A 24,122-nucleotide genomic window follows, 5' to 3' on the forward strand; every position below is an offset into this window, starting at 1 on the left:
AACTGCCGTGAAATATTTGAATAAAGATGGCAAAAAATAAAATAAAATAAAATAAAAACATTTCAATGGAGGAAAATATTTAGCCTGTAGGCATTTATTGCCTGCAACAAAAAAGCAGGTATCTTATGTGTTTCATATGCAATAACATAACTCAAGTAAAATGTACTCTACAATCAGAAGTAACACTACAGAACTTTAAATAAGTTTGCAGCTTCAAAATAACAATAGCAAACAGTTACAGGCACAATCCATTCAATTTTCATGACCACTGTATAAGGTAGACACTATTATTAACTCTTCCACAGATGAAAAAAACTAAGGCACAGAAAGATTAAACTTGCCTACTTTCTGTCCTGTCTCATGGAAACTGATGAGCCTCCTCTCCAAGGTACTCTACTTCCTCTCTTCCTGAAGGCATCCCTATCATGTCCTCTGAAAGCTCAGCTCACTCTTGCTTTCAATTCACCCTCTTTAGTCTCTCTTCCCCTTCTATGTATAAACACATTCAAGTTCCCTTCCTAACCTAAACCTGTTAACTCGGTTCTCTCAAATTCCCACACTATTGTCTTCCTTACCTTCAACAAACCTCTGGAAAGAGCGCAAACTCTAATTTTCTTCACCTCCTCAAACCTTATTCGTGATCTTATTCACTGTTCATCATCCTCCCCATCCAAACTTGCAAATTCTTCCACTACTTTCTATCTCAGTTAACTGCAGCACTTCTACCCCAGTCTGCTAAGCTTCAAATTAGAATCATTTAATATTGTTCTCAAAATCTTCTTTTCCTTTTCATTTGGGATACCTGGATGCTCCAAAGTCTGACTTCCTAGCTGTCTACTTTATGCAAGACTTACCTGCCATCTTCCAGGGTAACTGTTCTTATCAAGATTGTATCAGAATCATTTATAAAGTTTTTCAAATGCCTTACATGAACAATCCTACCCTCTCAACAGCCTCCCAAAACAAGCACACGTTCACTTACTTTCTCATGGTCTAGCAAAATCTCTGGGCAAAACATATATATATATATATATATATATATATATATATATATATATATCCCTAGATGATCCTAGTAAGTCACACATAACCTCTCTGCCTTGGAAGATAAAGCTTCAATTTACTCCAAAAATAAAAATGTTGTCCTAGTGTATGAAAAAATATGTACTCTTGGTTCATACATACATACAACTCTCAAGACTTAAAATACCTCCCCCTGCCAAACATAGTAAGAGTGTTCAGGTCCTAAATGAGATGTCAAAAACAAAAGCTAATATTCTGTGGTTGCTTTCCCTCAGTCTTCAGCATGACTCTCCCATTAGCCCTTCAAATCTCTAGCAAAACACCTTCAGTCTCACCATTAAAAGTGAGGGGTCTTTGGGGCACTTGGATGGCTCTGTTGGTTAAGCGTCTGACTTCAGCTCAGGTCACGATCTCACCGCTCATGAGTTCGAGCCCCACGATGGGCTTTGTGCTGCCAGCTCAGAGCCTGGAGCCTGCTTTGGATTCTGTGTCTCCCTCTCTCTCTGCCCCTCCCCTACTCACATGTGTGCACAAACTGTCTCTCTCAAAAATAAATAAACTTAAAAAAAAACTAAAAAAAGAAAAAGTGAGGGGTCTTCCATCTGTATAACAACAATTCAAGGGCAAATGAAAGAAAACTGATGTCAACATTAAATAAAGCCTTTGTCATAATACAATTATATTAGTCATTCACAGTAAAAATATTTTCTAGAAACTTAAATCCAGAAGGCATTTATAGACATTTATGGAGTGATGCCCACAGATAAGGCTGAAACTACCATTCTTGTTGTTTACCTGCAGTTGTTTGGCAGACAAATCTTTTGTTCCTCTGAACACGTAGCTTTTTGAAATGCCCTCACATCCAAGTTCATGAACCTGTACCATTCTCCCAAAAGTAATAAGTCCAACCAAAGCTGTAGGTGGTAAAAGACTCAATGACATCTGCATAGATTCTTTCAGGGCTTGTAAATCTTCATCTTCCATGCAAGTATCAACCACATAGAGGAATATCAAAGGCATCTGAGGACCACGCTTTTAAAAAATGTTGTAATAATTAGGAAATAATGTATTAACAGTCAGCACAATATACAAGGATAATTAGTAGAGGATAAATAATTTACAATACATTCATAAAATGAAATCTTAATAAAATCATTTCAGAAATGAGAGAAGTTATCTATGCATGGAGAGATATATGAGACATATCAAAGGAAAAATTAAGTTTAAAAACATTATTTATAATTACATAAAGGAGACTTTCATCTTTGATCTGTTTAACTGCATAAGGCTTCGTTTCTTATAACAAGTATTTATTTCTCCTAAAATAAGGAAACAGTACTTATAAAGCTTAAAAACAAAACAATAAAGATCTCAACCTGAATTAGACCATAAGAGAACTGGGAACTAGCTAGGCTGCTACTTCCTGGCACATGTGAACTATACTCTGCTTTCTCTACTAGAATCACAGAGGATATCGTTACTTTACAACTTAAATACGTAAACAGCTACGTAAAGCTGTTCAGAAAGGGAAGAAAAATGATTTTCTTAACAAGGACCAATGCAAAAGTAACTTACAGTTAGACTTGGGGATATATCATCAGGTTCTAGCATCATAGTAACTTAACTTTTGTGAACTGACCTTCCAACCACACAGCAACATTGAGAGTGTACTGTTTATTGATCTACTCAGTATAGCAAATCACACCACACCACTCAATATCCTAGCCACCCGTTAAATAAGTACAACAGGGAAATTACCTTGTTCAAATTGAATAGGACAGTTCTTATCTCTGAAATGCTCCATCAATTCAATGTGGGAATCAGGAACAATGCCCTTTAAGTCATCTCAATTTAACAATTCTATTGGTATAAAGTAAATCGCTGAATATTTAAGACTTTCTTAAGGATTTATGTTCTTACCAGAACTACATATTCAATGCTAGAAAACTGAGGTAAGAGCTCCGCAGGCTGATTCAATTCAGATATACCAGCGTAAGTAGGTGGAAACTACAGAGAGAAAACAATGAACATTTTGAATGAATTATTTGCCAGAATGAAATTTTAAACTGCAAATAATTTTCTGATCACTTAACTACTAAAAACTATTTTTCATCATATGAAAAATTATTTCATCTTTGTTTAAAATATGCATTTTTCTACATATTAAGACCAGTACTACAGCATTAACATCTGCATTGGGGGTTTTCTTACCTGATTCCTTTGATAACAAAAGTTGCAAGCCCAGAGTTTTGCTCGGTAATCCACTTGACTGTTTTAAGAAAAGATACAATAGAGCTCATGTTTCAGTTCCATCGTACAATGATCCTAATTTTAATAAAATTAACTTCTTTCTAAAAGAACTCATATTTTTAACTGTATATACAAATGTTCAGTTAAATGAACATATTATTACTTTTAATATATAGCAAACATCAGTAAAAATAATTTTTTTTTCAAATGATTCAGTGATTTCTACACTCAGATCTAGAAAACATTCATTTAATTCAAAAATGTATTTATTCAATGCTTAATATGTACCAGCCATTATCCTAGGTGCTGGTGATACAGCAGTAAACAAGAGATCAAAGGTCCCTGCTATCATGGAGCTTATTCTGGAACAGAAAGACATACAAAAAGAAAGTAGATGTATAAATACAAATGATACTTTCAGACAGTGACAATAACAGACTAAAGATAACAAAGCAGGATGCGAAAATGTGTTTGGGAGGACTACATTATTTATTTTTTAAAGTTTATTTATTTATTTTGAAAGAGAGAAAAGGGAGGGGCAGAGAGAGAGGGAGAGAGAGAATCCCAAGCAGGCTCTGTACTGTCAGCGCAGAGCCCAATGGGGTGGGGTGGGGATCAAACCTAGGAACCATGAGATCATGACCTGAGATGAAATCAAGAGTCAGACACTTGACAGACTGAGACACCACGGCCCCCTGGGATGGCTACTTTAAAAGACGACCTTCTGAAATAAACAATTGAAATTTGATCTAAATGAAAAGGAACAGGTCACAGGAAAATCTAGGGGCAGAGTAATCCAGCAGAATATACAGCTATTATACAAATTCCAAGATAGGCATAAATTTGGTATGTTCACGGATCAGAAAGAGGGTAAGGTATAAGGTAGATAACAATAAGGGAAATGAATGATATAACACAGTGTTTTGTAAGACTTAACTAGCAGTTTGGATTTCTCATTCCAAGTATAATAAGACAAAACTGAAGGATTTTAATAATCTGATATCCATTTGTAACATTCTAGCATCTGGATAGAGAATAAACTACTGAAAGACAAGAATGGAAACAAGGGGGCCAGTTAGGTGGGTAATGAAATTGTCCAGTAAAAAGATGGTGTATCTTAAAGTAGAGCGTACTAGCAGCAACTGAATACAGGAGACAGAATCAGTAATGTTCTGGAGGCAGAATCAATCTGAGTTGCTAACGGATTGGGTGGGGAGACAGAATGGAAAGAGGAATAAAGGAAGATTCTAGATATTCTGGTTTATGCTATAAGAAATTGTAACATTTTCAATTCAAACACCATACCAATCAATTATGACTTTTCTAATGACACGAGATGGGTCTAAAACACACACAGCATCTAGATATACTAGTGATTGGATCTAACAGTTCATATAGTGACAATTTTACATTTGGTCTGTAATCAACTCACTATAACTAGAATATCCTTCAATTTCACAGCTCTTTGGATTTGACTATCCTAATTTGAAAAAATAACTATAAATAAAAAAGACATTTTTATATAAATGAACAAGAAACTACATTTTTAAATCATATTGCCACAGGGGCGCCTGGGTGGCTCAGTCAGTTGAGCGCCCAACTTCGCTCAGGTCATGATCTCGCGGTCCGTGAGTTCGAGCTCCACATCAGGCTCTGTGCTGACAGCTCAGAGCCTGGAGCCTGCTTCAGAATCTGTGCCTCCCTCTCTCTGCCCTTCCCCCACTCATGCTCTGTCTCTCTCTCTCTCTGTCAAAAACAAACTTTAAAAAATAATAATAATAATAAAAATAAATCATATTGCCACATTAATTGTTTCAATATATTTTAATTACCATAAAGGATTCAAAACTGCACGGCAAGTGGTCCTGCTACACAGAACAGGTTCATACTGAATAGGTGGTAAATCAGGTCTCTCCTTCAGTGGTGTAAATAAGGCTGCTACCGGAACAACCATTCTTGTAGCTTCTAGTCGACTTGATGGCCAAACATTCCAGCTAAATCGGACTCCATCTCGTTCTTCATTTTGTTGGATGAATTCCAAATAGGTTGTCATTGTAGAGCCTGATTCTTATTTCTGTGACAAAATTTAAGATGTTTAAAAATCCTCATAAGGAAATCTAAAATAAATGTTTTTCCCATGTTCAGCGATATTAATCCACAAGAAATCAAAATGAAATAAAAGTATTCATCTCAGAAAAAAATTAGCAAGCAACAATAACCTCACTTATAACAAAAATAAATCACCCTCCAGAACCCAATGCTCATTAAGCCCAGCAAGAGGTATTTTATCCTTATTTATTCATTCCTGAAAAAGCTAGAGCAAAAAATAATAATAATAATGAAATATGTGTCCTATTTATTTAAGTGTGTATAAGAAACAAAGATAAAAATGGGGGAAAATTTAGATCCTATGTTTTCCATATCAGCCTTGTAAGTTATATTATTCTAATGAACAGATTACTGAAACCATTAAATTCTAAAGTTCATATGGTTTTGTATGTAGAAAATGACAAGTTTCTACTAAACTTGCTAGAAGTGAATGCTTAACAGTGCATAACAAAAAGATTTTTCTAAAACTAGGTACTTCTGTTTTAGACAGGTAATCTTTTCATTGTGCAAATATAGGGTATTTGTGGCACAATAAATAAAATGCTTAATAAGTGGTGTTCCCTATGATTTATATGCCATTTAACTTCTTTTGCAGAAAATTAAGCCAGAATATTTTTTTAAATGTTTATTTTTGACAGAGAGAGCACATGTGTGGAGGAGGTGCAGAGAGACAAGGGGACAGAGATCTGAATCGGGCTCCATGCTAACAGCAGAGAGGCCAATGTGGGGCTCGAACTCATGAACCATGAGATCATGACCCGAACCGATCAGACACCCAACCAACTTGAGCCACCCAGGTGCCCCTCACCCAGAATATTTTTAATATTCCAATTTAGGAGGGCATTTTTTTTTTATTATTTTGGAAAGTGGGAGAGCATTTTAAACTCTAATTTGAGATATACAATTTCAATATAATCATTTACATTTATTAGCAGGGGGAAGAGGATGCCACTCTGGTTCAGGCCCAGTATCAAGAGACATCTCCATCTTGTTACTCTCTTACTGCCTGTCTAGAATGCCAGCTTTCCTACCTAGGCAACAGTTCTATCTCACAATCTCAAACTTCGGCAGTGATCAGTGTTGGAAGGAAATTGCAAAATACACAGTTCTGAGAGGACAGAGAGTTTCAAGTGTTAGGTGGCTGGCCAAAAGATTTGTAGGAGAGATGAAGGACATCAAGAACTGAAGAATTATGAAGGTAGGATGCCAAAAGAGCCAACATGGAGGGTGAAGTTGCAAAGAACAACAATAGGATGAGGAACTGATTCTAAAATGTAACTGAGAGAAGAAAAGGTATTTGAAAAAAACATACTGAATACAATAATTTTAATTTTAGAAAATTTTTCAAAGATTTGATAATAAAAATTCCAAAAAGTGAAGCTCAACAAATATGACTACCTTAGCAGCTAAGAATTTTCTTTTCTTTGAAAGAAATAAGAATGTTATATATTAAACATACCTCAGTTTAAAAAAAAAGAAAAATTAAACACTATTTTCTATCAGAAGCTCAGACACAACTAGAGAATTTTACACTAATCAAAAGCAGACACAGAGTTTTCAAAGGCTGATAAGGATAAAGAGGAATCCTAAGGTAACTAAATTTGTTTAGAAAAGATTATCTTTAAACTAAATATAGAAGGCAGTTTGGAGAGAGAGACTATGAGTTTTCAAGAAAATGTGGGTGTTGAAAAATAATGATAAAACAAAGATCTGGGATAGTCAGAGGTGTGTTACATGCCAATCTCAGTTTTATTTGTTTATTTTTTAATTTTTCTCACATTCATTTATTTATTTTGAAAGAGACAACATGAGAGTACAAGCAGGGAGGGGGTAAGGGGGCACAGAGAAACACAGAGAGAGAGAGAGAGAGAGAGGGAGAGAGAGAGGGAATCCTAAGCAGGCTCCAAGTTATCAGTGCGGAGCCCCACATGGGGCTCAATCTCACAAACCGTGATATCATGACCTGAGCTGAAATCAAGAGCCGGGTGCTTAACCAACTCCGCCACTCAGGCGCCCCCCCCACAACCTCAGTTTTAAAGGAGAAACAGGGGCACCTGAGTGGCTCAGTCATTTAAGCATCCAACTTGGGCATAGGTCATGATCTCATGGTTCCGGGAGTTCGAGCCCTGTGCTGAGCTCTGTGCTGACAGCTCAGAGCCTGGAGCCTGCTTCATAGTCTGCAGATTAGCAATAGCTTCTGTGTTACAGATGTGAATATAAATTCCGGGACTATTCAATCCTTCCCATAATTTCTACAGAATGTTAAGCAAATGAAGTTTTCTGTTTATTACCTAATTGCATGTATAATCTATGTCATCTAAAATGCATCACCAAAAAGCATTCAAATACCAGACCAATCAGGGTTTTTTATCTGAACCACAAAAACACAAAAAAATGTTTTGACTATTTTCTCAATTCTCCAAAACTGGTACATAACTAGTAGTTAGCTATGTGGCATACATTTTCTCAATAATGTTGAAGTGAGCCTGTAACCTGGAAAATAATTGACAGTATTTATTAACAATGAAAAAATTTGAGTTTTCAAGCAAATATCAAAATTTTTGAAAACCTTGGGTCCACTACCATGAGCTTCACAGCTTGCTAATATGTAAAGATTTTTCTGAGATCAGGGATGTTATTATCGTGATTTTTCTATTATATAATGAACCATGTCCACATTTAGAAAATATACCTTACTCAGTGAAGCAAAATCTCCCAAATGATCAATTCATGATGTTACAAAATCATGCACAGGTAAGGATCCATGCATGAGTAAAGACCCATTCAAAGTGCAGAACAGACCAATGAATTTTAATGCAATAGAGTGCAAAAGTTCATTTCTAAGATTTCAAATTTCACACTGCTATTAACCCTTGATTTATGAATTAAAACCATCAAGTTGTAGTGCAGTATCTCTCTTTTTTTTTTTTAAAGTGGCTCTGCACTGGCTGTGGGGCTTGAACTCCAAACCCCAGTGTGGAGCTCGAACTCATCCTCTTGTAGGGCTGGGATCAAGACCTGAGCTGAGATCAAGAGTCGGACGCTTAACCCACTGAGTCACCTAGGTACCCCTGCAGTGTAGTATTAAAGAAGAATATGCAGAATTATCTGAAAAAGCTATTAAAATACCCCTTTTTCCAACTACATATCTATGTGAAGCCAGATTTCTTTCATACAATTCAAGTATAATAACATATCACAATAGACTGACCGCAAAAATAGATATGAAAATCAACCTGTCTTCTATTAAGGCAGGCGTGTGGTTTTTCTTTTTTGTTTTTTTTTAGAACCTCAGTAATGTTTAAGAGTCTAAAGTGGTCCTAAGGACCACCATCTTAGGACAATAGGGCTTACTTAATTCGATCAAGGATCCCAGTAGAGAAAGGCTCTATGAGACTTAGCATAAAGACATTTACACACAATAACCAGATTGTAACTCCACATCCTGACTTTTTATTATGACACACTAAATACCACCTGTATGATATTTTGTGCACAATTAACTTCCTTTTCCTCACTTTTTCCTTTCAATCTCTCTGTTCTAAGATCATATATGCTCACTAAATAACATCTGTTTTATTTTGTACGTTCTCACTTTCCAGTATTATTTTTTAAAAAGACCCACCTGTTTCTTCTGAACTGGTCCAATTACATGGCCATGCACAACACCTCCTTGACTTCCCTCACCTTTCCACGGTAGGTATTGTGCCTTTTCAAAATCACTAATTCTAGATTTTCTAGGTAGTGTTTTTTCTAGTGTTAATTTCTAGATAGCTTTCTAGTAGAACACCTGCCAGGCTGGGCCCCATATCCAACAATGGCATATCTGAAATAAATTCTTTTTACAAACTAGCTTTTAATAAAATATCATTATTTGATCAGCACTCTCTCCCCTAAAATTATGTTAAAGCCATGGGGCGCCTGGGTGGCGCAGTCGGTTGAGCGTCCGACTTCAGCCAGGTAACAATCTCGCGGTCTGTGGGTTCGAGCCCCGCATCAGGCTCTGGGCTGATGGCTCAGAGCCTGGAGCCTGTTTCCGATTCTGTGCCTCCCTTTCTCTCTGCCCCTCCCCCGTTCATGCTCTGTCTCTCTCTGTCCCAAAAATAAATAAACGTTGAAAAAAAAAATTATGTTAAAGCCAAATAAAAATGATTCAGACACTATATTAGGATGGAGATTTAATATAGTAGTCATATTTTTTAAGTGGTACAAATACAAAAGACCATTCTAAAGAAATGTGTCATTTCCCAGCACAACTTATTGTGAGTGGGAGTTACTTTAGTTAATTAATTTCTCCTGGTATAACTAAAAGCAAAGAAGCAAAACACTTAATGCCTCTTTAACCTAGCATATCAAATACATGCCCACAGTATTTTTAAAAGCTTCACTTATTCAATAAATAATTGGAAATTTTCAATATTAGAGCACTTTTATAGACTCTAAATGAAAAATATCCTCAATTGCAAGTAAAATTTGAGTTTCTTCCAATCAGATGTATTTAACAATTAAGTGTGCCTCTCTACTTTTCAATTGTGAAAACCTCAATAAAGTGTTTTCAATTGCTTTCCATAGCTGTATGATCTTGGACAAGAGCTTAACCTCTATGATCCTCAATTTCTCATGAAAAAGATAAGGGGCTTAGGCTAGAAACTACAAGGCCCCTTCTAACTCTAAAATTGTATGAGTCAAATAAAAATGATCAGACTTCCAAAACGATGTTAATTAGGCTACTGAAAAGGAGAGAGAAGGGAGACTTAACATTTATATTTAAATCTAAAACTTTTTTTAACCAAGTTAGTTTGTCTAGGTATACATGGCTTTGCAGGGCGGAGGTCGAAGAAATTCATGTGAATTCAACATACCTCAGAGGTTACATGTAGATTGACCATGCTTTTCCCTTCCCACCAAAACGGGAAGAAAACACTAGCACAACAGAAGAGACTGATCGGATCTGAAAACTGAACTCCACTTGTAATTGAGGCCTAAGGCGTTAGCTTTACCTGGCAATTAATTCTCCTTATCCCCTTTGACTCCCAAGGCCGAACTACCGGTGACGAAGTCACCTGGGTTCAAAGTCTAGGGCACTTCAGATCCAGCAAGGTAAGAACCAAGAAGCCCAAGGGTCCAGAACCGGTGATAGGCTGGAGTAAGGAAGGCAGATCGCCCGGGAGGCGGGAGTGGGCGCTGGGCGAGAAGATGAACTACCTTTTTTTCACCCGACTTCTATCTTTCGCACCTTATCCAAGGGAGCTTGGTGAGGGGACCGGGCCCCCAGGCCCCGGAAAAACGAAGCAGAGCGGTTGGTGACAGGGCGAAGGGGTCAGGATTCAAGGCTGCCCCCCAGAGCCCGCTCGCCACAGCAGGCGCGTCCAACCTGTTCCCGAGTATCATGAAGGCAGAGCGGGCACCATCCCGGAGACCCCGGCCCGCCCGCCCGCCGGCCCACAGCCGCACAGCTGCCCCTCCCCCGCTTTCCGCTGAGAGCCCGCGGCCCCTCCAGGGAGCCGGGAGGAGGCGGCCCAGAAGTCAGTCCCTACCACCGTGCCCCCAGACAAGATCCGCGCCGGTTGCAACCTCCGCCCAGCAAAATCGGTCCTTTCCGACGAGCTGGAGCAGCCGTGGCACTCGATCAGGGCCGGCGCCGCCCCGCCCCCGGCCTCCGCGCAGAACACGACTGGGCCAACATGGCTGGTGCCGCCTCTGCCACGTCAAGGGCTGGCGGGGCGGGGCGGCCGCGCCGGGGAACTTAAGGGGAGAGTGCGGGACCCGGCAGAACCGAGCGGGTATAGGGCGCGAGGGGAGAGGAGGGAGGTGGAAGGGGCGGGGACGGAGCCGGGGCGGGGCTACCAGGGGAGGGAACTAATGGTGAGAGTGCGGGACCCGGGCGGAGCCGAGTGAAGGGTGGGGAAGGAGAAGAAACTGGAGGGAAGGGAGGCTACGGAGCCTGAGGGGCGGGGACAACCGAGACAAACCAGACTGGGAAACGCCAGAGGGCTAGGGACCCCAGCGGAACTGGAGCGCCTTAATCCTTTCCCAGGAACCGCGGCCGACCCCACTCCCTGAGGGCCGCAGGCCAGAGTGGCACCTTCTGCGGCCACTCAGACAACGTCCAGTAGGAGGACATCCTCACCTGTAGGGCCCTGGTTGATTCCTAGGACTACAAAACCGCATCTCCCCAAAAAAATACAAAGTGAGAAGTTCGTCTGTTCACTTAGTGCAACAAATATTTACTGAACATCTACAATGTGCCAGGTACAGTAGCAATGCTAGTGATATTGATGTAGGCAAAACAGGCCAAAATCCGTGGCCTGTACATTGGATTTTTGTATTCCTAGACAGTCTACCTCTTGCCTCCTACACTACATCGGCCACCTCTCCACCTCTCCTCCCCACTATTGCAATCTCTGGCTGATTCATCTTAATGGCTTTCTGCTTCTCTTTTCCAAAGGAAGGGCTGAGCAAAATGGGAGAGACAGAAACGGGCTGGAAAGACATTACAGCTTGGCGATCTCAAGCACCCCATCCCTAAGTGAGGTTGCTCATGGAATTAATTCCAGACATGACTACACCTAAAACCTTGCCAGGCTTCGCCCTCGAAGCATTTTAAGGAGTTGGAAAAAAGATCAAATCCTTGTTCTTCATTATAGTTGAGAAATAAGATGTGTACCAAACATGTATTTTCTGCCTATAAAGTGTATGCTAAGGTTGTTTTGTAAGGTAGAAGAGGATGACTTTGTCTGTGAAATTTGAATAAAAGTCTGAGGAGGAAATGGGAATCAAACAAAATTTAGGCGTGCCTGGGTGGCTCAGTCTGTTGAGCGTCCGAGTTTGGCTCAGGTCATGCTCTCCTGGTCTGTGAGTTGGAGCCCTGCATAGGGCTCTGTGCTGACCGCTCAGAGCCTGGAGCCCGCTTTGGATTCTGTGTCTCCCTCTGTCTCTGCCCCTCCCCCACTCGTGCTCTGTCTCTCTCTCTCTCTCTCTCTCTCTCTCTGTCAAAAATAAACACTAAAAATTAAAAAAACACTAAAAAATTTTTTAAAAACCCACAAAATTTAGCATAGGCCTGCAAATAAGGTGAGCTCAGGATGCTACCTCAAAGAGGATTCTTGACTGAAAGCACAGGAAGTAAACAGCTGTGGACTATGGTATAAAAGTGGAATAAGGACATTCACAAAAAGAAACACGATCCAAGAACCAATAGACATAGAAGAGAGGATACATGGGGGATCTTGGAATTCAGTGAGAAATAAACCAAAATATAGTACCTTCGGTAATTTCATTCATTTAATTGTCCCCAGAAATGTGTCTTGCCACCATGTAGCTCAATGAAGACTAAAAAGTCATAACTCCCTTGTTCTTAGCTGAACAAAAGCCTCTGTTCCCTGTTACAATGAAACAGATAGGATGGGTAATGAATTCATTTAGATCTGTCTTTATGTTCTCTAAGATGAGCTGGTTTGCATTTAACCATCAGATACAGCATCAAGATCTACTGGACCCAACTTTAGTTTTCTGGAATTTTCTTTTTTTTGGAGTTCTATATGTAAGAATCCATACTTAATGACTTTTTAATCTTTCTTAGAGATCTTCCAAAGAACACAGAAAATAATTTTTTTAATTTATTTATTTGAGAGGGGAGTGAAGGGGGAGAGGCAGAGAGAGAGGGAGATGGAGTATCAATCCCAAGTAGGCTCCATGCTGTCAGCACAGAGCCCAACATGGGGCTCAAACCCACGAACCATGGAACCATGAGATCATTACCTGAGCCGAAAGCAAGAGTCAGACGCTTTTTTTAAAAAAAAATAGAATAAAACTTGCAATTGCTTTATGAGTCCATTGGACTCTTGTAAATCTAGGATACATTATGGGATCTTAGTGATCTTATTTTTCCTATATCTTGAAACATTCTGCTAATTCATCATGAAATGATTTACTCATCAATTATTCCAACTCTTCTTTTAAAAAGACTAAAATAATAAGAAAACCAGAAAAATGATAGAATTACCCAAGACGATACAATAGTGGAGTAAGCTATCATTCTTGCATTTTCTCTTTGCAATGCCTAAAGTACTGCAGCATTTTTCAAGACCTTTGTACATGTTTTTAGTTTTCAATAAATATAGTTGAGAATTCAGAATTTGGAAGATGAATGCCAAGAGACAGAGAACAGCAATCTAGATCCTGATAATGACTGTGAAATCTTAGACTGTTAATTTTTGGATTACCATCTCCTAGATGAATTTCTCAAACTCAAGGATCATCGTGTTAACATTATTTCTAAGGTCAAAAAATGTTATTTTCATCCAGTTATTCATTCAAAAGGATAACTTGATTACACAATATTTTGCAACAAAAATCTGGACCATCTCATTTTGCTAAGAACACATATTACAGTATTTCTTTCATCTTTTATGATGTTTATGTGGATAAATTTACTTAATATGATTCTTAAGTAGACAAATGCTAATGGCAGCTATGTATATACAAGATGATATCTAAGGAAATAGATAACCCAGAAATTAAAAATTCTTTTTTTTTTTAATTTTTTTTCCACGTTTTTATTTATTTTTGGGACAGAGAGACACAGCATGAACGGGAGGGGCAGAGAGAGAGGGAGACACAGAATCGGAAACAGGCTCCAGGCTCTGAGCCATCAGCCCAGAGCCCGACGCGGGGCTCGAACTCATGGACCGCGAGATCGTGACCTGGCTGAAGTCGGACGCTTAACCGACTGCGCCACCCAGGCGCCCCTAAAAATTCTTTAGGTTGATTACTTATAAAGCTAAAAATACAAAAGTCTTACAATTAGGGAGCAAAGATGGCTGTCCTTTCTTCAACAAAATTATGAGCCTTTAGAGGTCTCAAAAAATTCTTCAAGTCCTGTGTTTTGATGATACAAATGCATGAAGAACCAGAAGTAACAATTAGCTAGGATGTAGTAGTGATGCATCTGAAATCTGCAATCACTGTTTACAAAATAGGTATGTTCCAGATTCATGAATCACAGGCAATAAGCTGGTAGTTGCATTCAGAGGACATTGCCCATTTTGGATATGTCTTCAAAACCAGGAAAATATGAAGTGGGTGATGGGCATTGAGGAGGGCACTTGTTGGGATGAGCACTGGATGTTGTATGGAAACCAGTTTGACAATAAATTAAAAAATAAAAATTTAAAAAACTTAAAAAAAGGAAAATATGGAATGAAAATTGGTATTTGCTATGCTTAGATACTTATTTAAATTTTCAGTAAAGTTGTTTTCCATTATCCCTTTACTCTTTTTATAACAGCTTTACTGAATATCCCTTTACTCTAATTTGTATAAATTCATGGAATGATATAAAGATATAAAAATTAAAAAGAGTCAATTAGACCCAGCTTGTAAATGGTGAAGACTATTTTTCTTGGTATACTGAAAGTTAAGAGGTTTTGGGTTGAGGAAGAAGAGAGAGAAAAAGAGAGAGAGAGGAAAATGTCTTGAGCTCCCAGAAAGGAGAGTCAGACTAGGAATTGGAGAAAGGGGACTCTCCTAAAACAACCTTCTCTGGCTTTCTGACTAAACTATAGACATTCCTGGACCAAGGCATTTGAGATTAATCTGTGAATCTGAAGGATATTTGTTAAACATTTACCAACATGCAACTGATTGCAATTGTTTGCTCCCATTACAGCACTTTGTCAGATCCTGACACAAAATGATTGTTCCTTAAATATTCATGAATAAGCATGGTAACCTAAACAATTATAAATTATTATCATCACTTTAATGTTTTGAGATTGACTATGAAAATATAAAACCTGACATAAGCCCCCCAAAGAATTTCTTTTTATTTTCATTATTTAAAAACATTTTTTTTTTAATTCCAGTAGTAGTTAACATACAGTGTCATATTAGTTTCAGGTGCACAATATAATGATACAACAATTCTATACATCAGTCAGTGTTCATCACAGTAAGTGTACTCAATCCTCATCACCTATATTACCCATCCCCCCACCTACCACCCCTCTGTTAACCATAAATTTATTCTGTATAGTTAAGAGTCTGTCTTTTGGTTTCTTTTCTTCTTTGTTCATTTGTTTTGTTTCTCAAAATCATATGAATGAAATATGAGTGAAATCATATAAATGAAATATGAATGAAATGAGTGAAATCATATGGTATTTGTCTTTCTCTGGCTTATTTCACTTACCATTATGTAGTCTCTAGATCCATCTATTTTGTTACAAATTGAAATATTTTATTCTTTTTTATGGCTGAGTCATATATACACACATACACTTATATATGCACTTCTTTATTCATTCATCTATCAATGGACATTTAGGTCATTGCAAATAATGCTGCAATAAACAAAAGTCTTTGTTAAAAGCCAATACTCTAAGATCATTACTTCCTCAAACTGGCATTTTTCAAAATGCCAGAGAATATTACAAAGAGACAGGGAGGGGTGGCTGGGTGGCTCAGTCAATTGAGTATCTGACTCTCAATTTCAGCTTAGGTCATGATACCAGGGTCTTGGGATCAAGCCCCACATGCGGCTCTGAGATGAGCATGGAGCCTGCATGGGATTCTCTCTCTCTCCCTTTGCCCCCTCCCCCCTCCCTCACCCCCAAATGCTCCCACATGTGTGCTCTTTCTCTTTCTCTAAAATTAAAAATAAATAATAAATAATAAAGAGAGAGAGAGAGAGAGGTTCTATAGTCAAATAAAGTTGGGAAACACCAGTTAAATTATGAAAAACTTGGTCTTTTGACTTGTCAGGGATTTTAGTATGCTAACATTTATTGTGAACCTTTAAGAGCAGGATTTAAATACATTTCCCAAAGATATTTGATCTTGGAACTTTTTTTCCAGGGACTATCTGGGATCAAGTATTCTAAACACCCTATGACTTTGTTTTCAGTCATTAATTACCTTAAATACTAGTTAATGTGTAACAACCAGTATTTTCCTTCCTACTTCTGAACGCACAGATGTTTCTAAACTGAAGATTGTAGCCAGAACTTCAAAGATAGTCAAGTGAAGTATATCATAAATTTCTTGGAATTTTACATGGTTACCACCAGATGGCGCTTTCACCTGTACTTTTTCTTTTTGGTTTAATCCATTTCCTAGTACAAATGAAGCACTTTGCGTTTTTTTTTTAACATGGATTCTCTTCCATTTGTTCAGATGGTGACATTACATGGCACTGGCCAACTCTTTTTGTAGTACTCACTAGAAAAACAATAATCAGATTGTTCTAACTTTGAATTTTCAGCATCAATAGGGTGTCAAGTCCATACATAGGATATTATGGGTCTGGTGCTCTAGTATGCACACACAATTACTACAGTCACATTAGATATAGTAATACTAAACAAGGCTAATTAATAAATTACACAGGAGAGTTACGGAATTCTAAATTCAAACAGACCTTAATGATCATTTGGTCTAATCCCTGTACATGACAATGAATGTAAAGATAAGAGAGGTTAAATTGCACATCCAAGGTCAAGGTGCTGAGGCTCATTTAAAACCTACAACACTGTTTTCATTTTATGGCTGTCTTTTCACCTTGAAAGGCTGACAAGACTTGCCTTTAAACTTTCCAGCTCTTGTTCAAACAGCAAGTGCTTCTCTTCCACAGAGTGACCTACCAGCATGATACTCCAACATCACTTCATTCTGCCACTCTGACCAACTCCAGAATGATTACTAAGAGTTTTATTTAATCAAGCTAAACAAAGGAAATGCTTTCATCTACTCTTTTTTTTTTTTACATTTATTTATTTTTGAGAAACAGAGTGGGACAAAGCGTGAGTGGGGGAGGGGCAGAGAGAGAAGGAGACACGGAACCTGAAGCAGGCTCCAGGCTCTGAGCAAGCGGTCAGCACAAAGCCTGATGCGGGGCTCGAACCCACGAACTGAGATCATGTCCTGAGCCGAAGTCAGATGCTCAACTAACTGAGCCACCCAGGCACGCTCCACTCTTTTTTTTTTTTTTTTAATATAATTTATTGTCAAATTGGTTTCTATACAACACGCAGTGCTCATCCCAACAAGTCCCCTCCTCAATGTCCATCACCCACTTTCCCCTCTCCCCCACCTGGCATCAACCCTCGGTTTGTTCTCTGTATTCAAGAGTCTCTTGTGGTTTGCCTCCCTCCCTCTCTTTTTTTCTCCCTTCCCTTCCCCCATGATCTTCTGTGAAGTTTCTCAAGATCCACATATGAATGAAAACATATGGTATCTGTCTTTCTCTGACTGACTTATTTCATTTAGCACAATACCCTCTAGTTCTACCCACATTGCTGCAAATGGCCAGATTTCATTCTTTCCCATTGCCAAGTAGTGTTCCATCGTATATATAAACCACATCTTCTTTATTACTTTTATCTACTCTTAAACCATTTACAGTGACACAAAGAAACAAATAATGGATATCTTTTTAAATACACAGGGTTTTTATTTTATTTTATTATTTTTTTAATGTCTCATTTATCTTTGAGAGAGAGAACGTGAGCAGAGGAGGAGCAGAGAGAAAGGGAGACAGAGAATCCTAAGCGGGCTCTGCACTGACAGCAGAGAGCCTGATGCAGGGCTTAAACTCACAAACCGTGAGATCATGACCTGAACCGAAGTCAGATGCTCAACCACTGAGCCACTCAGGTGCCCCTATTTTATTTGATTTGATTTTGTTTTGTTTTTATTTTATTTTGTTTTTTGTTTTGTTTTATTTTATTCTATTTTTTTAAGTAGGCTCCATGCTCAACACAGAGCTCAAACTCACAGCCCTGAGATCAAGAGTCATGTGCTCTACCAACTGAACCAGCCAGGTGCCCCTTCTTTTTACCTAATATTTATATTTTGATTTGTAAAGAACATAAAAATTATTAAAACTCATGCAGCAAAAAAGGGAACTTCTACTTCAAAAGGAAGAAGCTGGGTTTGTATTTTTACTTAAAAATATTTTTTTAATGTTTATTTTTGAGAGAGACACAGAGCGTGAGCAGGGGAGGGGCAGAGAGAGAGAGAGAGAGAGAGAGAGAGAGAGACAGAATCTGAAACAGGCTCCAGGCTCTGAGCTATCAGCACAGAGCCTGATGTGGGGCTTGAACCCATGAACCGTGAGATCATGACCTAAGCCAAAGTTGGATGCTTAACCGACTGAGCCATCCAGGCACCCCTGTATTTTTACTTTAAAAGAGGAGTAAAGTTTTGGTTTTGTTTCAGGTTCTATAATTAAACTAGTCCTTGACTTGATTTTCTGATATCAAGTTAGCTTTGTAGTCTTCTTTGTGGATCTGTACCCCAAAGGTGGAGGACAGCATTCTCAAAGAGAATGAGAGATGGAGACCTAGAGACAGAGAGATAAAGAGACTGTTCATGTCCAGAGGATGTATATTAAGACACACTCCTTGGGGCGCCTGGGTGGCGCAGTCGGTTAAGCGTCCGACTTCAGCCAGGTCACAATCTCGCGGTCCGTGAGTTCGAGCCCCATGTCAGGCTCTGGGCTGATGGCTTGGAGCCTGGAGCCTGTTTCTGATTCTGTGTCTCCCTCTCTCTCTGCCCCTCCCCCATTCGTGCTCTGTCTCTCTCTGTCCCAAAAATAAATAAAAACGTTGAGAAAAAAAGGAAAAAAAAAAAAAAAAGACACACTCCTTATATTTATCTTTTCATTGCCTCTCTCAGCTCTATGCCTCTCTCTGCTCTGGTCATTAAGTCTCTATTTAGCTACTAACTTTTATTGAGCTGTATCTTGTGAAAAATAGGGATTTAGAGCAATGGCTCCTTAAGTCTGACCACGCAGAACAGAATCTCAACTGCATCCACTTCCTAGTTGGGTGACCTAGGCATGTCACATAACTTTTCCTGAGTTTCCAGAGTTTCCATAGTGTCTTCATCTGAAAGCGAAGATAAATACAGTAACCTGCCACTTAGGATAACAACATATTGTAAGGATTAAATGAGATAATCTATATAGAACATTTAGTCCTGAGAAAGAAAAGGAACTTCTTTTTTTTTTTTTAATTTTTAAAAAATGTTTATGTATTTTTGAGAGAGACAGAGACAGACCATGAGTGGAGGAGGGGCAGAGAGAGCAGGAGACACAGAATCTGAAGCAGACTCCAGGCTCTGAGTTGTCAGCACCGTGCCCGATGCAGGGCTTGAACCCACAAACAAAGAGATCATGACCTGAGCCAAAGTCTGATGCTTAACCGACTGAGCCACCCAAGCGCCCAGAAAAGCAGCTTCTAAGAGCCTGAAACTGGCCTGGCTTTATCAACCAGGCCTAGGTGTTTTTAGGAGCTGTCCTGGCACCCACAGCAAGACCATATTGTTCTCCTGTTAAATATAAAACAATTCACAGCACACCAGCATCAGACAAGGTCACTTAGTGTCCCTGAAGGATCAAGACAAAAACAAGACAACTCTGTAAACGTGTCTGAACTCAGACAAATCAGGAAGATTGTCCAAACCACAAAATGACCAAATACCTCCCTAACTGGCTATTTTGAGTGACTGCTATTTCTTTACCAATTATAGCATTAGCTTCCCTTTTTCATTCTGCCTTCTATATAAGAAATTATTAAGATACCTAATCACAGAATTTGTCAAGTGCTCAGATGAGCTGGAGAGAGAATTGAGCTGCCAGATGTCAGAGTAGGCAATTAAAACAAAAATGAGCCAAAATGGAAATAACAGTGAAGCCTCTAATTACTTACTATGACTGTATAAGCGAAAGAGTCTGTCCCATTACCCCCTGGAACCAACTCTCCCACTGGTTGAGGGTCAGGTGGATCAGTGCAAACCTGGAGGTTATCTCACTATTGAGGGAGTCCCCAACAAAAGCTTTCTGCAGATTTATGGAACCAGGGCCATTGTCTGGGGAGGGGGGAAGGGGAGAGGGTGACAGGAATGGAAACGTACTGCATAGTGACAGAGTGGGTAAGTTTCCTGATAAGGAGACCTCCAAATGGGAACACCTGGCTAGGAATGCAACTATGCACAACAGCAAGGCCAGCCAGGTGGGACTGAGTCTTTGACTGCAACTCCCTTCAGAGACTGCAGTGCACTGGCTGTGCACCAAGCTGGTGCAGGAGGGCAGTTTTGCCCTGTGAAGCCTACCAGGTAAAGCCTTTTTAACTGCTTACAGTCAGGCGCGAAAATTCACCCATACGTTTTTAAGCAGCAGTCAGACTCAAAACTATCCTCAATTCCTCCACCATCCCCAAATCACCAAGGCCCCAATCCTACGATAAATAAGTTACTATTAGCATCCTTTTACTGAGACATACCCTGGTCACATAATCATGTGACTACAGGAGTGTTCCGGTAGCCTTTGGTTGGAGGGCATTGATAGCCCCCAGCACACAGCAAGAAGGTGCCCCATGCATAACTATAAATGGCTACATTTCTCACAACCCTGTCCAGGTCCATTCACTCCCTACTTTCTATGCATCAGCCATACTGACCTCCTTCCAATTTTTCCAACATGACCTACTTCTTCTAGTAATAAGGTATTGAAAAAACTCCTCTACCTGCTGAGATTGAATATACAAATGGGCAACGGCCAGACCACATATATATAAAAATAGAGGACTCTGACCTACAATCTGCAGCAACCATCCCAGGAAACCAACCTATTATTCTACAGTAACCCGCCAGGGAAAGCAGCCTAGAAGTCAGACTTGTAGGATGTCATATGGCTATCTCTAGCAACAATCCAGGAAGCCAAACAAAAACCTCATAATAATTGTCCCAGAACTTGATTAACAGTTGACAGCTTTTCTAATATTTTCCCCTGATTCCAATTTAGGATCAACCAACCAAAGAAAGCCAAATATGCACCCCAAACCAATTTCATAGGATGTCCCTCTTCTAAGTAGAATAGGGGTTCAGAGCATGCCACCCCCAAATATGCCACTTTGGCACTTAAAGGCACTTTTTAAAAAAGCATATGCAAGAAGGACCTTCTGACCTTCCTTTTCCTCTTTCTTCCTGAAAGCAGGAAATAAAACTCTCATGTGAAAGGTAACCTTCCTATACCAGCAGGACTATCACCAGAGACAGGGGGACTTGAAGCCAAGATAAACATGTACAAACAAACCTTGTTAAACTAAACTCTTATCTTCCTACTTTCCCGCAATTAACTGTGCCAGCCCAGACCCTTTTGTCTTGTTACATTTTTCAAAATGTACTACTCTTTGTGCAACCTATTATATAAGCTTTCAGTCCTGACTCGTTTAGGTCTTGATTTTTCTTGTGAAGCGCCCCACGTACATGTAAGAAATACTGAACAAAGTTTGAATGCTTTTCTCCTGTTAATCACTCTTATGTCAGTTTAATTATTAGGCCCAGCAACTCTTATAAATTTTTAATTTACTTTCCTCTTTCCTGAATGAACTCATTCCTATGTATTTAAATTTTTACGGGCCCCTGGGCGGGTTCAGTCGGTTAAACGTCTGACTTTTGATTTCCGCTCAGGTCATAATCTCACGATTTGTGAGGTCGAACCCTGCATCAGGCTTCGTGCTGACAGTGTGGAGCCTGCTTGGGATTCTCTCTCCCTGTCTCTCTGCCCATGCCCTGCTCACTATCTCCTTTTCTCTCTCTCTCTCTCTCTCTCTCTCTCTCTCAAAATAAATAAATAAATAATTCAAAAATAAAACAAAAATTTAGAACTATTTCAATTCATTCATGTACTTAATTACTCACCTCTTCTTTGGAAAATAATTATTTCCCAGGACAACCTTTGTTCCATTTTGCTATTCTCCTCCTCCATGCGTGGTTCTGCCACATACTTACACAGTGAGTCCAGTGTTAAGCATGGTTCCACTGGTGGTTAGTCTTCTAGGTAATCACCTGTTCTTTTCTCCAAAAAATGAGTGGAAATTTCTAACAAGTTAGTTTCAAAAAAAAAAAAATTGTGAGAAAATCCAGAAATGAAGTCATTACTTACTGTTTCTAATTTTTTCTTGATTATTACCAAAACACTTAGGGACAGAAGTCTCCACATTTTCCTCTAAGTTTGTCTCTTACAAAATCAGTTAAAAAAAAAATTGTTGTTTTGAAATGCTAACCACCATAAATGTAGTTACCATCTGTCACCATACAAAGTTACTACAAAATCAGTAACATTTTTAACCAAATAACATTCTAGTTTGACTGCAGCCAAGCAATGTGTTTCCAAGTCTCCCAATTGTTTAGTTACTGTTCAGAAGTACAAATTCTTCAGCACTTAACCTAAGGAGTGTGTCTTGACTTTATCTTCAAATGAGAAAGCTGCGTTCTGGTTTTGAAACCAGTTGCCTTGAGCACCTGGGTGGCTCTGTTAGTCGAGTGTCCGACTCTTGATTTTGGCTCAGGTCACAATCTCATGGTTTGTGAGATCGAGCCCCTGCGTCAGGCTCTGAACTGACAGCACAGAATCTGCTTGCGATTTTCTCTCTCTCTCTCCCCCCCTCCCATGCACGTGCAAGCACTCTTTCTCTCAACATAAATAAACATTTAAAAAAAGAAGAAATCAATTGCTTGCAAGCTAACAGCAGTCTTTAAAAAAAAAAAAAACCTTAAAAATAAACATAAATCTTAGAAAATAAAAGTCAATTGTATTCACTCAGAGCTTGTTTAGAAAGAATGAAATACAATACTTTCATTGTTTCTTGGAATTTGTTACCCAGCGCAAGTTACTTAATCCATTTCTGACTTGTTTCCTCACCTATAAAATGGAGATATAACAGTACCTACCTCACAGATTGGCTCTAAGATTAATCATGGTAACTTTTGAGTATTGGCATTAGCTTTATCCTTTCACTATTTTTATTTAAGCAAAGGGATCTTTCTAGAAAAAAAAAAAGAAGAAAGTGATGGCTACTCAAGGACTAACATTCATTTCAGACAAATATAAAGTGATCTTTCAAGTAACCAAGCACAAGAAATTTCTCTGGAAAATTAATTTTTCATTCATTTGGCATCAGATAAATCTGGGTTGGAAATGGCTCTTTCTTTTCAGGAGAAAGTCACAGTTGTAGTATTTAACCCCTCTTTGCATTGATTTCCTCCCCTACAAAACGTGGATAATATCACTTACTTCAAAAGATTGCTGTAAAAATTACATGAGTAAATATAGTTGATGTGTCTACCAGGAGTTTAAGAATCTAGAGCTGAGAAGGAAGGAAAGAAAGAAAGAAAGAAAGAAAGAAGTTTCTTGAAGACAATTAAAAAAAAAAAAAAAAAATCTGGGAGCGCCTGGATGGCTCAGCCGGTTGAGCATCGGACTTCATGTCACGATCTTGGGGTTCCTGAGATCCAGCCCGGTATCTAGCTCTGTGCTGACAGCTCAGAGCCTGGAGCCTGCTTCGGATTCTGTGTCTCCCTTTCTCTCTCTCTCTCAAAATAAATAAACGTTTTAAAAAATTAAAACAAAAAAGAATCTGGAACTCAATAAATGGTAATTACAGTAACATGCTCGTTAACTCAAAAAAGTTCAAGAATCCCTCATTACTGCAGATGTATAAAGGTTAATAATCCTCAGTCTTTACCCTCGCCTTATAAGAGAAAACAAAGGGAAACACGTAGAAATACTTCAGAACCATCTTTGCAAGAATCGAAATTCACAGTCTTCGTTACACTACCGAAACCTTAACCTTTGGACAATCCGCAGGCTTCCTCAAGAACAATTACGCCCCCTAAGCCCTGCCTCCCTCAACTCCGCGCCTAAGGTGCCTACTTCTGCGCCTGCGCCGTGACCT

General features: G+C 39.0%; 1 protein-coding gene and 1 long non-coding RNA gene across 7 annotated transcripts in view; both read right to left on the reverse strand.

The window, feature by feature from the left end:
* SEC23A (SEC23 homolog A, COPII component) overlaps positions 1–12,764 on the reverse strand; it is a 65,363-nt gene extending 52,599 nt beyond the window's left edge. The window contains exons 1-5 of one of the 6 annotated variants that reach the window (XM_040476990.1): positions 12,648–12,764; positions 5,106–5,347; positions 3,235–3,292; positions 2,944–3,030; positions 1,819–2,055 (exon numbers count right to left, since the gene is read on the reverse strand). In XM_040476990.1, the coding sequence (XP_040332924.1) occupies positions 1,819–2,055; positions 2,944–3,030; positions 3,235–3,292; positions 5,106–5,326 (603 nt within the window). In that variant the 5' untranslated portion in view covers positions 5,327–5,347; positions 12,648–12,764. Of the gene's footprint in view, positions 1–1,818; positions 2,056–2,943; positions 3,031–3,234; positions 3,293–5,105; positions 5,348–10,382; positions 10,580–10,623; positions 10,802–10,919; positions 11,096–12,647 lie in introns of those variants that run through there. The other 5 variants (XM_040476991.1, XM_040476988.1, XM_040476989.1 and 2 more) reach the window with 5 other exon arrangements.
* Positions 12,765–15,680: 2,916 nt separating this feature from the next.
* LOC121031684 (uncharacterized) lies at positions 15,681–24,084 on the reverse strand. The gene is made up of 4 exons (XR_005790846.1): positions 23,913–24,084; positions 23,119–23,212; positions 22,087–22,266; positions 15,681–15,725 (listed from the first exon to the last, which is right to left on the reverse strand). It is a non-coding gene; the product is annotated as an uncharacterized LOC121031684 (long non-coding RNA).
* Positions 24,085–24,122: the final 38 nt, after the last annotated feature.

This window comes from Herpailurus yagouaroundi, unplaced genomic scaffold (assembly GCF_014898765.1).
Source record: "Herpailurus yagouaroundi ecotype Mexico unplaced genomic scaffold, PumYag 141, whole genome shotgun sequence".
Classification (NCBI taxonomy): domain Eukaryota; kingdom Metazoa; phylum Chordata; class Mammalia; order Carnivora; family Felidae; genus Herpailurus; species Herpailurus yagouaroundi.